Here is a 16,143-nt window from a genome sequence, read left to right as displayed (position 1 = left end):
TTTAAGAACCCCCCCTCCTCCGCCCAGCATGACGTCACGCGCGCTGTTACACCGTCAGCAGCAGGGGCGGCGGTAGGCGCCGGGAAGGGAGGGGGGGAGCAAGGGCTGTACCACCCGCCGCGTTCCGGGGGGGGGGGTGCGTGCGGAAAGCACCACCCGCCTTCTTCCCCCGGGGGGCGGGGGAGAAGCGGCGTGAGGGGCTCCGGCGGCCTGACAGGAGCGGGGGGGACGCGGCGGCCCCCGAGCGATGGCGCAGCGGCTGGCCGAGCTGGTGGAGGAGCTCACCACGGCCGGGGAGCCGCAGCTGGAGCCGGGCAGGCTGAAGGAGCTGAAGAAAATCTGCAAGTATGAGGCGGCCTCGAAAATTAACGGGGAAAAAAAAAAAAAAAAAAGACAATTTGTGTGGTAAATTTTGTCTGTTTTCCCTTCCTTTCAGGTCTTCGGACGACCACATCGGCCATGCCTACCACCTGCTGCTGACGAGGCTGAGGGAGCCGCACGCCCAGGTGCGCCTGTCGGCCTTCCAGGCCGTCCAGGAGCTCTTCGCCAGGTCCCACCGGTTCCGCACGCTGCTCGTCGCCGACTTCCAGGAGTTCTTGGAGCTGGCGGTGGGCACCGAGCACCGGCAGCCCCTCCCGCCGCCCGCCGAGGTGGCGCAGAAGCTGAGGAAGGCTGCTGTCCGCTGCGTGCAGGACTGGCACGACAAGTACGGGGAGGCCTACAAGAAGCTGGCGCTGGGGTACCACTATCTGAGGCAGAATAAGAAGGTAGGCTGCGGCTTTGCCTCCGGGTGTCATGAGGTGGTGAGGTCTAGGCCTCTGAAGGGAAAGAATCGATAAATTGGGAAGGAAACCCGCTGGGAGTCAAGTGCTCTCTGTGAGAGGCGTCCCTAAGAGACAGATCCCAAAATTACCTAGTCTTCATTAGGCTTGTGGTGATTTATCCTCATGTGAAGCAAGAACGCTCTTCTTACATCTCCACAAATTAAAGCTAGCAAATGTCTATCTCTTTGCATAAAGTATTTTCTAAAGGTTTTTCAGAATGTGAGATGTTATTTACAAAAATGTTATATCTTTGAGTTGAATTGTTACAGGGTGCCCAGAGAGGTTGTGGATGTCCCATCCCCAGAGGTGTTCAAGGCCAGGCTGGATGAGGCTCTGAGCAGCCTGATGCAGTGGGTGGCATCCCTGCCTATGGGGGGGGGGGGGTTGGAACTGGGTGATACTTAAGGCCCCTTCCAACCCAAGCCATTCTTTAGTTCTTTCCTGTAACCTGCTAGCAAGGTGAATGCTAGGTAGAGGAAATGTTTTACAGTTCACCATCTGCACTGACATCACATTCAGTGCTGACCAGAAACTGAACTAAGTGTTCTGGCACTACTTTCAAGGCAGATGCCTTTTTACCGAGACCCATACAGCATCCTGACTGAAGGCACTGGTTTTCCAGCATTCTTTTCCCATTTATTTTTTTTTTTTAAGCTTCTCAGTTGAATACCATCTGTATGTAACTTACAGCTCAGTGATTAAATTTGCCCAGATGTATTATTAAGTGTCCTAAGTAATGGCCAGCTACTGGAGTTGAAGAGAAGGTCTGTCTGTCTCCAACCTCAGTTACAGCATGACAGATACATAGCGGTAAGGTATGTTTGTGGAAAGGGCTGAACTACATAAACGGGGAAAAACTTTCTTTAAAGTGATTAAAAACAAACAATCTAGGACAAAACATAAAGGACACATCTACATCGGAATAGATTACCCATTGGGAGATGTTTTTGTACATCTTTTGTTACGGCAAAAAGGCTTTAAAAATCCTAGGCTTGAAATAAGAGCGGGATTCAACCAACTCTTTCCCAGTGTGCATAAGCGTTGCTCACCAGTAGGCCTCCAGCCGCTGATTTCCACCTGAATCCATAAAGTCCAACCTGTTCAGAGTGGAAATGATACTTACAGCTTCAGCTGACAATAATCAGCTATTAAGTCATCATGTGAAATCTTAAAATATCCTTATTTCTGTCCTGAGCTGTCCTGTTCTGGCTTTTTTCACAGCACAACAAAGTGTAGGTGCCAGCCCTCCTCAAACACAGTGCTAGCGTGTGTCATACCAACAGTTTTATTAAAGAGGAATTTCTCATGTAAACGCTTCTAGCTCTCCCTTCTAGGTTTCAAATTACTATATTTTGGTCATCCTTCTGCTTTAATATCTCTTCTGAGATGCAGACGGTGGAAATTGGAAACACTTTTTTAGCATTCATGTTATATGCAATGATCACACCAGACTTTGAGGAAGTGTATTAATTCTGTTTCTTCAGAAAGATGGGTGCTGTGCGTTCTTAACAGACCAAAAAAAAAAACAAACAGAAAACAACAACAACAACAACTGCGATAAACGATGCATGTCTGCCTTTCTGTTTCCATATTAAGCTAATAATGTCCCCTCCTCTTATTATTTATTGTATTGTGTTTTTTTCTCTGTATAATTTTTGGCATCTGATCACAAAGGGTATTTGAATCTTCCCTTTGTGTTTGCATCCTCCCTTATGGTTTTATTGAATAAAGGAAAAAAAAAAAGCGGTAAAGGGAAATGCAGGACTGAGGCAGGGATCTCTGACACACAACACAGATTTCCCAGACTGGATACTCAAGCGTACAGTAAGTCAGCTGAGGTTTGGCATGTTTGTCTGTACTCGTCTGGTCAGTGCCTGCTCCCCAGTTCTGACAGGGTGATCACTGTGTGTGTATGGGGGCTGAGCTACCCAGCAAGGCTGGCTGTGCTATTTTTTAGGGCAGCCAAATTCGAGCACTTCTAGGAACACAGGTTTCAATAGAAACAACTTAATCTAGTTTCTCAACTCTTGCACCAGTTAGTACCAGCCAACTGACCTAGTCGGCCTTATGCCAGCTTCATACTTGAACTGCAAGAGGCAACCAGGAGACTTGAGGAGGCACTTGTTCTTCCTAGAAATCAGAAACCTGATTCTTTCCAGAAATCAGGTACATCTGCTCTTTTGTATTACAGGTTTAGCACAATAGTATGGGGTGATTGGAGGACTGTTAGCTGTGTCTTTCTTTTTTTTTTGTTTTCAGTTTATCATCACCGAAACCACCTTATAAACAGTTTGTCAGAAAATGACAAGTGCTGCCCTTTTAGGGTATAAACCCAGAGCGCTACTCACTGGTTTAAACATAGCAGGTTGAAGCTATACCTATACACATACTTAAATATGAGAACAAAACAGAGAACAGGTGTGAAGAGGTGAAAACAATTCTTCCCGTTCCAAAATTATGGACCAGTAGGAAAAGGCTTCACTGCAAAGGCAGCATAACAACTCCAGTGTGTATCCGTGTTGTGTAAATGAGGTCAGGTGTGTCCTGACCAAGTCCCTGAGTTTGTACTGACACCGGGTTGTGAGTCCATGAGTGCATCCATAAATCGGGCCTCGAGTTATTCTGACCTCGTGGGACTTCTGCAAAAGGCCGGTGTGCCTCGCAGTGGGCAGCTCCAAGCTGTGTGTGTGCTGTGGACTGGGCTGGTGATAGAGATCTAGTACTTGAGATGTGCTTTCGTTATCGATGGCAAACCCTGATGATTTAACAGCTGTATGAGGAGCCTCTGGCCAAGTACCACAGCATGAAACAACGCAGCAGAGCAGCCCGTAGCTGCCTTTTGGGACAGAGAAAGGGAAAGAATGGGCAGGTGGCTCTGTTACAGTTATTCTGATATGGGGAAGAAGCAGAGGTTTAGGAAGCCCTCGGTATCTCTGGTTTTCTACGCAAGTCAAATCTGCATGCTTGGAAATGGTAGCTTTAGTTTTTGGGTTCTGTATGTTCGTTTTTTTGTGGATGATGTCGATTTATATAAAGCCAGTGGTGCATCCTTGGGCAGTTCTCTTTCTCTTGCTGCTGTGTGGAGAACTACGCAAGGTTGGCAAAAAAATAAGATCCTGAAAAGCAAAAAGCTCGCCACAGGGAGCCGTGTGCTGCTATAGGTTGTGGAGCTAATTTCTTTGTACCTTCCCTATGCCTCCCCACTCTCCCAATAAAAAAGAGATTGGTAAATGTGGTAAATCTGTCTAGAGAGGTGGAGACTGTCCCTGTCAGTTGCTGTGAAAGCTGAAGTATCTGTAGTATCTAGGACTAAACAGAAAGTGAGATATTGTCCAGTGTAGAGCAATCCCAACATCATATGGGCCTCTACCCCATAATTTTACTGTTTTGCTTTTGCGTGGCTCCAAAATGTTGGTGCAGAATGTCAGTATCTAGGAACCATTACTGTATATTGACAAGCTTTCTCTTCCAGCAATTACAGTGGAAATGAATGTTCAGTGGGTGCTTGTAGTACAGGAATCGTGCTGGAGAGGCTGTGGGCTTCATTAGCAGTAAAGTATGGGCTTGCCCAGCACTCAGCGTAACCTGTGGTGAAATTAATGAAATTTATGTGGTGGCAATCAAAAGGAAATGCGGTGGCTTTCCTTTTTGAAAGGCTTTTCTTATCTAATATCACAATTTAGGATTCATTTCCTTGAAATAAAAGTGAAAAATATTTAATCTTCAAGCCCGTCTAAGAACAAACTAAAAAAAATCCACTGCAAATATTTTAAGAAAGTGTTTTGAATCATTCAGATTTATGTTTATGTTTTAGTCAGAAGGTAAAGTGAGACTGATATCCTTTCCCTCGGTCCACAGATCTAATGAATATAATTGTAAAAGCCAAAATGTGATCTCATTTAACAAGTTTTAATATCATCCCTAGCACTTTGCTTGCTTATAAGTTGTTTAGTAACTGGTTATGTGTGCTAGTAGTGCTTACAAATTCTCCTCAATTTCCTTTCCTGCAAGTAGAGATGGTGTGATATTTTCATCTAACTTGAATACTTACCCTGTGTTGTCCCTTCCTGCCCAACTCCCTAACCCCTGTCTCCAGTGCTGTGACAGAGGTCTCCCACAGCCTAGTTTATTTTTGCAGTTTAGATGTAGGACTAAACGTTTTGTTTTTCTACCTTATGATTCCTTTTTGAAAGCCATTGATTCTCCGCAGTCCCTTATTAGTAGAAGCAAAACCTCCATTCAGAATTACTGTAGTTATTGATTCCAGGAGGAGAAGAGATAAAAGGAAGTGCTGCTGAGCTGCTGGCTGATTGCTGATGTTAGAGGATTTTTCAACACAGATAAGGATCTTAGGAAATGGATTTTCTATATATTTCTTCCGAGGAATGTTATACTTTTTTCTTTATTTCCTTAGGTGGACTTTCAAGATGTGCGTGCCAGAACCGTGGCTGAAAGGCAGAGGGAAGAGGAGAAGCAAAAACGATTGGATAACATTTACAAAGAAAAAGCCAAAAGAGCTGAAAAAGAAATGGCAGGTAAAGTGCTTTGGTTCTTTTGCTGGCTTTTTTGTTTGTTTTTAAAGCAACCGTTTGTGAGGTTACGTAAAACAGATTCCAACAGAATAGCTATCCAAGCAATAGCTGACCACAGAGTGCAGGAATAATACATTTGTTAGTGTTTGACCCTCTGTCTCTCTCACCTAAAGAATATCACGAAATAAATAAAATTAAAAGAATAAAGTGACAGTCCTTTAAGCCCAGGTTGAATGAAAAGCTTTTAAAAAAAAAAAAGGTATTGTGTAAAGGTGTGGTCTGTAATTCAGTAAAGTGTGAATGTGTAATCTCAAGCAGGCACGTCTGGAGTTGGGCACAATGATCCTCGTGCATCTCTTCTAACTCCAGCTTCTGTGATTCCATGATATCACAAAGTGGTTTGGAGCTGGCGGCTCAATTCTTTGTCTATGACTAGGTACAGGCTGCTCAACACCTTCTTGACTGATAACCTTAATTATGTTGTGTACACAGTCATTGTGTGTGTTCCAGAAGGAGCTCTGGTCTGCAGTAATCCTGGGTGTGGTGTAGGAAGTCTATGAAAAGTAGCATATTGCTGCTAAACAATGTGTCTAACTGGGAGCTGAATCTCTAAGCAATATGTGTACATCAACATATGTCTGCAGCATGGAAGAAGAACAGAGATAATGTATTAAATTGCAGTTACAAAGGATTATTTAATTAAATTGCTTCAGTTTCTGCAATATATGCATTTATGCCTGCATTTATCCTGCATGCTGCAAACATTTCCTTGCACAACGATGCAATTTTCAAGAGATTTAACCTTCCTCAAGTCAGTTTTATTGGTAGCATCTCTTTCAGCTGTAGCATATGTTCGTCAGTGCACCCACAAACAACTAACATTCATGGCTGCACAAGGAGTACCCACGGACATCACTGAGAATATTTGTCTCTTACAAATACTGTCCTTCTGCCTCAAGTTGAGGCAATTGAGGTATGGAGGTATACCAATGGAGGTATTTGAGTCATCTTTGATACACAATGGAATTCTAGGGAGGATAGGAAAGGAGGAACACTGGTCCCAAATATTTTGCTCAGAAAATTCTAGATTTCCTGCTTAAGAATAGTATTGTCACTTTTATAAGGACAATTTTTGCGTGGGAAAGAGATACATATGGATAAATTATGACTGATTACTAGGTAAAGGATTACCTCTTTGGCAGTGGTATTTGTTTTGTAGATCTGTCTCTGCTCTGGAGACATCAGCATTTCGCGTTGTTTAACAGTGTTCTAAAACCATTGTCTCTTGATAGAAATGTCCCAAGAGATTGCTGAAACACTGACAGAGATGGAGAACTGTTTCCGGCTTCTGATGCCAGATCCTTTTGAGTTCACTGTGAATGACACAACTCTGGAACCCCACAAAGAAATGACTGCTAATGAGGACAGTCCTGCACCCTCCTTGTCCTCCCAGACAGAAGTTACCCAGTCGTATGTCGGATGCCTGGACGATGAACAGCCGTGCTGCAGCAAGGACATCCTTTCTGCTTCTCAGGGTGTTAGAACTGAGAAAAATGAAGAGTTAGATGACAAACAGGAGGCGCCTGAGCAAAAAGAATTAGATGGAGGCACATGCTCGGGAGTTGAATCTGGTGTCCTTGCTCTCCACGATGATGATTACGAAACTTTTGTTAGGAACCATGGGCTTATTTCTCATAAGTATACTCTAGACCTTGAAATCTCCACAGGTACCTGGAACAGTTTTTCACAAACAGCTGGAAATGGTCTTTGTCTGAAGTGCTCTGTAGTTGTTCTGTTTTTACTATGACTTAAGTGTTTGAGGTTCCTGAGCACCATTTTGGTACATTGTTCTTTCCTGTTTCTGGTTCATCTAGCAACCATTCTTAGTTTTGGATGCCTTTGCATAGGATTTACAGATTTTATTAATTAGTTTCTAAGATTGAATTTTCATACTAGTTGTTGTAAACATATTATAGTGCTTTGTAGTACCGTAATGAGTTCCAAGTACTTAAAAAATAACAATCTGTTTAACGTATATAATTTTCTTTTCCATATGCTTCACCATTCACTTCTTGCCTTCTCCCTATAACCTGTGTATAAGCTGCTAATTTAGAAGTCCTCAAATTGACTGCTTCTTAAGCTTTTCTTTGTTACTGACAACTTGCAAGAAGCAGTAAATAGTATTTTGCCAGGAAGAGTTAAGGGTTATGATTATATCTTTTCTCTATAACTTTGCTAATATGAGTTACATCTAGAAAAATCAACGTAGAGTGTGTTTTGTTAGTCCAAGAGAAATCTCTTACAAATAGATTCCTAGTGGAATTTCAAGTGCAAACCGCCAGTGAGACGGGATATCTACTTCTGTGCCTGCAGGCAACAGAATTGGAAAGGTATCTGTGGGGGCTTGCAAGTGACTAACAGGTGAAAAGTACCATCTGTACTTGGGTAGTGGCACACTTGGCTTCTTTGACATTCAAGTGCCTTTTGCTATGGGGGGACAAGGATCATTTCATATGGAATATGCAGAAACTGGTGCAATAAGGCCCGGTTCATTGATGGGAGCATAGGACAAGGTGTGATGTAAATAGGAAGACTGCACTTGTCTTTGGTTTGTTTAGTGATTCCTTAGTTCTGATGGCTTAACAGCTCTCAACAGTGGACTGAAAGCTTTTCATCTTTTCCTCTTTTTTTCAACATGTAGAATAATAACAGTAGAATAATTAATATTGAATATCAAATCTTTTAGAAAGGTTCATGTCTCCTTCTACTTAGTATCTTCACTAGAGAAGCTAAAACTATAAATACCATGCTCTAACTCTTATTTTCCTGTTTTGATTAGATTTAAAGGTACACGAGAATGAAGACAATACTGCTGTAATAAACAATGTTGTGGATGCTCACAAACTCCTCAGAAATAAGTTCTTGCCTTCCGTGCAGTCCTGGATTCAGGTGGGATAGAGAGCTATTTCTTCACTTCCTATAAAAAGATGAAGTGGGCACTGTAAAGCTTGAGGGAGAGTGAGCAAGAAGGAAAGTAAGGTTGAAGAAACATTGGTGCAAATAGAAAAGAAGGCTGCTGTTTCAGTAGGGGTGGACAGAAGGAGACTATAGGAGCTATATAACTTGTTTCATGGCTCAGCTCTCATCATTAGGTATGCTACGTTTAAATTACAAAAAAAAAAAAAGACATTTCAGAAAATACAGCTTCTTTGAAAAATGTTTTTGTGAAACATGTCAGTATCAGAAAAATACAATGTCCTTTCTGGCTATTGATATTATTGCTCAGGAGCTTCATGCATGGAATTTGGCCCACTGAAGGCCATTCTCAGGAGGTGTTTATAGCAGTTTTTCATTCTTTATTTGTCTTTAGTAGTTGCTGTTAGCTTTCATATTCTAGATGGGAAAAGCAGTGCATTCAGTAATTGCTACTTGTAAAATAAAGCTATTTGTGACAATGTTGTTTCGTTAAAGATGCAGGAAAACCAAATAATATTTGTCTCAGGTGTCTAGAAAAAAAGAATAACAATGTAGATTTTTTTGCTTTGCAGTTATTTACCAGAGCAGGAATAAATGATGATCGGCTGAGATGTGCCATTGATCTGAAAAATAAACTGGAGACTGCTTTGAAGAAATACAAGGAAATGAACATTTGCTTTAAGGAGAGAAATGTGGTGAGTTTTCAAAAATTCTGTGTTACTGGAGAGGACCATTAGTAATGTTTAGGTTGTATACAAAAAATGCACTTAAACCTCAGTGTGGCGAACTTTAAACAATAAACACAAGTTTAATGGATTTACTTATTCAGGTGGTCATAGCTTCACTCAGCAAGTGTTCAGTGCAACTTCCCTGTATATGTCAGGGGGTAGGTTATTAGACAAAACCATGTGAGACAGCGCTGTTGGTTTTTTGGGCAGGGAGATGGTTAAGTTCAGATTTCATATACTTAATTATTTCATATACTTAATTTCTTCATTTCTTCAATGTTATGTCCTCAGCTTCATTTGTGCAGCTATGTATTTCTCAGTAACACTCTATAGCTCTTACTCTTTCACAACATGCAAAACCATGCTAGTGTCTCTGAATTTAGGAAAATAGTGTCTCTGCTTTGTAGCATTTACTTACTACAGTGGCAGGTAATATGACTGAGGACATCTTCAAAAGAAGTAGTCGGTATATAACGCTTTGAAGTGTCAAAATACTGCACAAAGATTAGCTCCCTATGACAGCTTTTTGTGAAACAGGTAAACCTCATGAATAAAGGGAGGCTGAAAGATGAAATGCTTTATTCAAATCCAAAAAGAAGTCTGTGGCTTGTTGGAGTATCTAAAGTAGCAGAGCTGCATAATGCTCGTTTCTGCTGGTTGCAACCAGACAGAATTACTGTATAGTTTGACATGAAAATAAGTGTTTTGGGTCAGGTGCAGAGTAAAGTCTGGACTGTAAGAACCTTGATCCAGATGTTACACCTTGGATTAAGCTGTGGTAGCCCGGTTTAGCCATGACTGAGTGTTGCAGGCTTTGCTTTCCTTGTGCAAATGAAGCTTTATCAAGATTAATTTGGCTCATCATCTTAGTACCTACTGATGTACCACACCAGTCAAAAATGCCAACTATGAATAAAAAGTACTGTTAGACTGTCTTGTCAGAGGCTTTTTTCCCCCCAGTGAAATATGCGTGCTACCTTTATGCAACCAGCTATGAAGGAATCCAGACATCTGCTGTCATTCCTGCCATTTGCTTGACAGGCCTTCATTTGCTGTACCTCTGCATGGAATATTGGTTGCTATATTTCTTGCAAGATATAAAGGACATTCAAGCCTTGATTTTTGTGTGTGTGTGTGTGTGCGTGCGTGCGTGCATGTGTATGTGTTTAAAGTGGTATTGTTACCACTTCTGGAGACTGATCAATGCTATGTATGGAAGGGTGAAGGCTAATAAATTCCACCGTTCCAAAGGAGGAAAAAAAAAGGAAAATATCTAGCAATGCTCTCAAAGAATACATTCAAAATGAAGCAATGCATTTTGAGGTTTTAACTCATGCAATGAAAACTATATGTAGTTGTTGTTCTTTTTTTTTTCCAGTAGAAAATACCCAAATTTGTTTTTAGTGCTGAGTTATTTTAATTTATAACCTGACCATATGCAGCTCTGTGCTGCAGAAAGAGGCTGTTTAAATTATCTTTTAATAATGTGTCAGACGACTTGGTTGAAACTTAAAAACACGGTAAAATGAGAATCTGATAGAGCAAAATAAACAACAGCATCTCTTAGACTGTGATTATTAGATCCCAATCTGTCAAATATTTACGTCAGCATATGAAACGTTACACTCAGCTCGTTTTCAATTCAGCATTGCTGCTTGCATCATGTGTTGCTTCTTCAGTCTTCGTATCCTTGTGCTACCAGAACTGTAGTTCTTGCCATGCCAGAGTTTTGCTATATTCTGTATTTTTCGATCCAAAAGAAGTACTGATAGTCTGTCCTTTTGAGCACTGGCTCAGAGCCATCCCAGCCCAACAGAGCTTAGTGCATTACAAATGTCATTTGTTAGCACGTGGAGTCAGTGGGCGCTGTGGACCTGCGTGTGTGTGTGTAGAGATGAGCACGTCTAGAAACGAAGGGAACGTTTTGTGAGCGGAGAGAGTGAGCAAATGAAGTGTCTGAGCACAGAGGGACCCCTGTAAATCGTCTGGTTTGTAGTTGGTCTGTGATAACTCTACATTTTGATGTGATAGCAGTTTTCCTGGCAACTAATGATCACAGTCTGAAGTACGTGTGTTGTCAGGTGGAGAGCATAAAGGTGAATTGTTTGTGTACTTGCTCATTTCTTGGAGTGTAATTATTGCACTATACCACATTACCTTCAGGGAGAATGCGGTTTTATTTTATCAGCAAATATAAAATACAGCAGTAGGGATTTGGAAATTTGGTGGGGGACCTGGGCTTGTCCACTCTCCACTTTCTGGTTTTATTTTGTGCTCAGTCTCTGTGTTTCTCTGGTCTCTAATTAATGCCTCTTTCATCTCATTTGTTCTCTGCTTTCTTTCTGTTCTGTCCCCACTTGAGCTAGAATGTCTTCTTAGGGTTCTGTTTGGATGTGTGGGGAGGAAGGCTTTTCCCACCCTCAAACTGAGATCAAGAAAACTGATGAAGGGAGGGTTTTAGCGAGAGATTGCCTTTATCTCTACTGAAAAACGTGAAGCCCCGCTGCTTTGCAATCTCTGCGAAAACTTTCTGTAAGTTTATGGAAGTTCTCTTACACAAACTCACTTGAAGGAGGGCACAGAACTTTATGCAGTGAAACACTTGGACTTGCAATGGATTATAGTGACATGCGATATAACCGCCTCTTTCTTTTTGCCTCCACAATGAAGAGCTCAAACCATCAGAAAGCCTTAATGATAGGGAGAGCTGTCATTCCTATGGAACATTTAGACCCTGACAACCAAGTAAGCTGTGAGACCCCTCTGCTTGTACCTCTCAGGAGCTGTGGGAGGGAAAAGACTGACAAAGGTTAGCTTTTGACTATCTAAAAACAAATCTTTTGCAACAGCTTTTATAAATGTCAATACATCCCAGCTGCCCAAACTATGCATTCCTTCTGCTCCCCCAGCAGATCAGAAGTCATCAGCACTTTTCTGCCAGAGTTATTTTTCATAGGGATGGGAGATGGACAGACAGTGGCAGTCCTCATGTACTGGTCAGAGGCACGTGAGTTTTTGTGTGCTTACACAAGTTCACCGTAGTTAAGTGTTTGTTTGGGGAGTGAATCAGGTGTTAGCTTCTGCTAGGGAATGTGTTTTGAAATATAAACAAGAGTTTTGAAATCTGTTTTTTTTCTGTGAGTCTGAGTTGTAGCTGAATCTGAGGGAAGAGTACGGACGCTATGACAGGCTTTTATTTCACGATACCTGGATGCCTGGACATGTCCTTTCCTTTCTCTCAGTGCCTGTTCAGGATAATCTCAGTGTCCAGTAGAGGGAGTGCATACTGCATGCTCGACATTTTTCTCTACACCACCTTTATCCAAAGCCAGCCATCGTCTCAGTCTGTGTTTCCAGGTAAACTTAGTACAACAGCAGTATGCTAGAGATACTTTGCGTTAGTTCTTGACTCTACTGAAATGAGTTATTGTAGGAGAACAATTGTAATTATTGGCTGAGATTGGTGTTTTAATAGAAATTCCTATTTCCCAAGGTTTTCCTTTTGTAAGAAAAACTTGCTTAAGGCTGGAATGCTCATTTAAAAATATCTTTCGTGGTTAGGAATTATTTTATTTGGTAATGTTTTCCCCCTTTTTTTAAAATACTATATTTAAAATTCTTCTTTTTTAATGTCTGATTTGCAGCTGATTAGATGCAAATGCTCTTGCAATTTTAAAAGATATTTACAGCACAGATGTGTATTGTATTTTAAATCATGCACACTACCTTTAATTTACATCACTTACATAAAGGGTTACCCATTTGGATTAATACTTGAAGTTCTCACACTATTAATAGAAATGTAGCTCGTTGGCTATATTTTGTACACTGAGGGTACATTTATCTCTTATGTAGTTACCTTTGGGGAGCAGTAAAAAATGTAATACTTAAGCTGACTAAAATGTGACCAGACAGAAGCTAGTAAGCAATATGATGTGAGAAACACCCTGCTTATTTGTCATTAGCAGAGTGATAATTTAACAGGTCTATTCCATTTTTCATTTTTAATTTCAAGTTATACTAACAACCAGGAAAATATAGTTTTTCATTAACTGTCTTCATTACTTTTTGTTTCACCTTTCCTTATCATCTGTCAAATCTAAGTGTGCACTTGGATCTTGATTTATACATGTACTTAATTTTATCCATGTGAAACATCTGGCTGGATTCAATAATGTCATTAATAATTAGATTCGGAGGAGGCTCTCCGTGTATAGTACAGAACCTGATCTGAGCCCCAAACCGTGCTGCAATACAACTCAGATTTTTTCTGGAAGAACAATATCAGAAAAATGTTGTAAATGATGTTTACAAGCTAAATATTTGATGGTCATAATTTAGTCTTAAAATATTTCAATACGTAAGGAGATTGAAATTTTACTATGTAATAAATTAAGCCAAAAGCTCTACCAGTTTCTTGGCTGCTAGACTGTTTGCTGATTTCTTTTTTTCCTGTATCTTTAACTACAGCTTGACATTTTATCAATGCTAATGAGTTATTTCTACCTAATCATTTTGTGGCTTTATAACCAGCTCTGTTTTAAGTCTCTCATTTAGTTAGGTGAGTGCCTTTTTTTTTTTTTTACTAAAAAAAAGAAAAGCACACTTGAGTTTTGAATCAAAAGCAAGGGCTGTATTGTTTTCTCTTTCTGCATCATCCTTTAGCCATAGAGAGTAAGGTCCAGCTGCCAGCTTTCTGCACTGTGTAACAGCTTCTTGTGCTCACATTCTCACTTTTTTTCCTCTTCTCTTCATTTTAGAGAAGTTGATTCTGAGGGGTAAGTCATTTTCCATAGTGATCCCTCACCATGCCTTTATCCACATCTGCTAGAACATAGCCCAAGGAGCAAGAGAGACACTTCGTAAAAGAAATCTTTCCCCCAGTTGATGCCTTTAAATCGCGCACAAACAAAAACCCTGGCAAAGTTGTGCTTTGAAAACCAGAAGTGTTTAATGTTGAGATTAAATAGTAATTTGATTGTTTGTAAGTTTTCTAAAGCTTCAGAGAAGTCTTGGAATATTTGATAATTAGATCAGCATCACCCCTAAAGAATATATACAGTATACACCTAAAGATTATATATCAGTATCACACTTGAATCAGTTTATATACATTTTAGCATGTAATGTATTCAGAATAAAGTTTAATAATATTTGAGGGGTCAAAATAGTACCCCAGGCAACATTTTAATTTTTTTTGTCTAGATAATATTTATCTAAAAAGTCAGGTCAACCATGACTGTAAAAGTAAACACAAAATATTGGGTAGATCATGCAGATGGAGTGTTTGCTTAGAATTCCTCTTCCCTTATCCCCCATTTTCACACTCATATGATAACTATTTATATATATGAAACATCTTTTTTAATCCCTTTTTAGCTAAAAGAGCTTTTCTATTTTTCTAAGCCTTGCTGGGAAATAAGGCTGACATAAAACCAAACACTATAAAATTAATTCTCAAAATATTACTTCCTTCTTCAAGTGTTTAATCAGCTAGTGTGATATTTTGCGTTGTTTTGATCTACTTTTCCAGAACTGGATGCTGCCGTGGTGTATTTTATGCTTCGCACTAGCTATGCAGCCTGCCGCTGTTACGAAGTTATTAAAAATATCTTGTTATGCAGATCTAGTCATGAATTCTTAAAGTTGTCACTGTGACGACCTCTGATCCCTATCTGATTCGCAGGTCGCACAATGCAATTTGGAGCTCTTCTAATAGAGTGTAAAATAAAGTAGGATGTCTCTATCATCACGTTAACCCTTATGTTAAGTGTTTAAGTTTTCCAGGCCGAAGGGTCATCTCCCTTGATTCATCTTTGAATGCCGAGCAATGTCTGTTCTGCAGGTAGTGGATATAAATTTGATTCTTGCCTTTCATCCATTGTACCTTACAAGGAGAAACTGTACATTGAGGTGGGTAGAATATACATGTGAAGTTCAGAAAAAGTACATAGCTAATTGTGTTTATTTAAAAAAAAATGGAAAAAAAATCAGGTTTGGAACATTACCAAGTGTATTTATTACAGTAATTCATTTAAATTTAGTACGTGCAGTAATATTAAAGTAAATACGTTCACATCAATGACATCTTTGTGCCTAAAATCTACCATCAGGGATATAAGTAAGGTTATCTGTGTCTTGCATAGGATAATCTATTGCAGGCAGCAAGTCAGCAAACTAGGTTTATTTAACTGAGGCATATATTTGTCTATTAAAAATACAACATCTGAAACAACTTTTAACAAATACGTAGTTCAGATTCATTCATAAATAAGATCATTGAAGTAAACTTCAGTTTAGTTACTGATTTTATGGTGTATGTGAGTTCAAACTATACAACGTCAGGATATAGACGCTGGGGGTTGATACAGAGGTTTAGTAGCATGAGTTTGATCCCGTCTGAGTGATGGGTGGTAATCCGTCAAAAGCAGTGGTGAACGAGTGAGTGCACAAATGAGTGCTAATGGGAATCTTGTTATATCACATTTGTGATGAAAATCACATTTCTTAAAATTTCATAAAGATGATGACTAGTGATGAGTTTTTTTCTTCATCTCTAAAACTTGGCTGTAATCATGTATAAGCCTCTGAGCCACAAAGGAATTCAGTAATTCAAAACACTACCTAAAATATTTCAAGGGGGTTATGGAAATACTGTTCATCACCTCAAAAATAACTTGGACTAACTGAAAAGCACTGGAAAACCTAAAGGTTCCTCTGTAGAGGGGAAAAGAAACAAGTATTTAGTTTCCCTTTGAGTTATCAGACTATACAACAACTTTTTGGTTCAGGAATGGAAATGGCCACTGCAGCGTTAACCAATAGCTTGGAACAATTTCAGCTAGGCCTGCGTGCAGGGAACAGCCCAGAGAGAAAAATACCTGGTCAGGAAAGGAGACGAAGGGAGAGGGAGCTGAAGCATATGGGCTGTTGAAGGTAACACTGGAACTGTGACAGTGGCTCGATGACAGCTGCTTTCTTACTTGGTGACAAAAATGAGGGTTTTCCTACTGCTTTTAGGAATGGAAAACATCTCAGGATTGCTGCTCTGGTATGTTCCTGTCTGAGCGTGGACTCTAAACA

At 40.2% G+C, this 16,143-nt stretch overlaps 1 protein-coding gene across 2 annotated transcripts in view; it reads left to right on the top strand.

Moving 5' to 3' along the window:
• Positions 1-13: 13 nt before the first annotated feature.
• UVSSA (UV stimulated scaffold protein A) overlaps positions 14-16,143 on the top strand; it is a 52,532-nt gene continuing 36,402 nt past the window's right edge. The window contains exons 1-6 of one of the 2 annotated variants that reach the window (XM_083836282.1): positions 14-72; positions 437-767; positions 5,239-5,359; positions 6,649-7,083; positions 8,196-8,305; positions 8,905-9,027. In XM_083836282.1, coding sequence (XP_083692408.1) covers positions 29-72; positions 437-767; positions 5,239-5,359; positions 6,649-7,083; positions 8,196-8,305; positions 8,905-9,027 — 1,164 coding nt within the window. In that variant the 5' untranslated portion in view covers positions 14-28. The other variant, XM_083836281.1, reaches the window with a different exon arrangement.

This window comes from Anser anser (assembly GCF_964211835.1).
Source record: "Anser anser genome assembly, chromosome: 4".
Classification (NCBI taxonomy): Eukaryota; Metazoa; Chordata; class Aves; order Anseriformes; family Anatidae; genus Anser; species Anser anser.
This window is presented reverse-complemented; position numbering and strand designations above follow the sequence as displayed.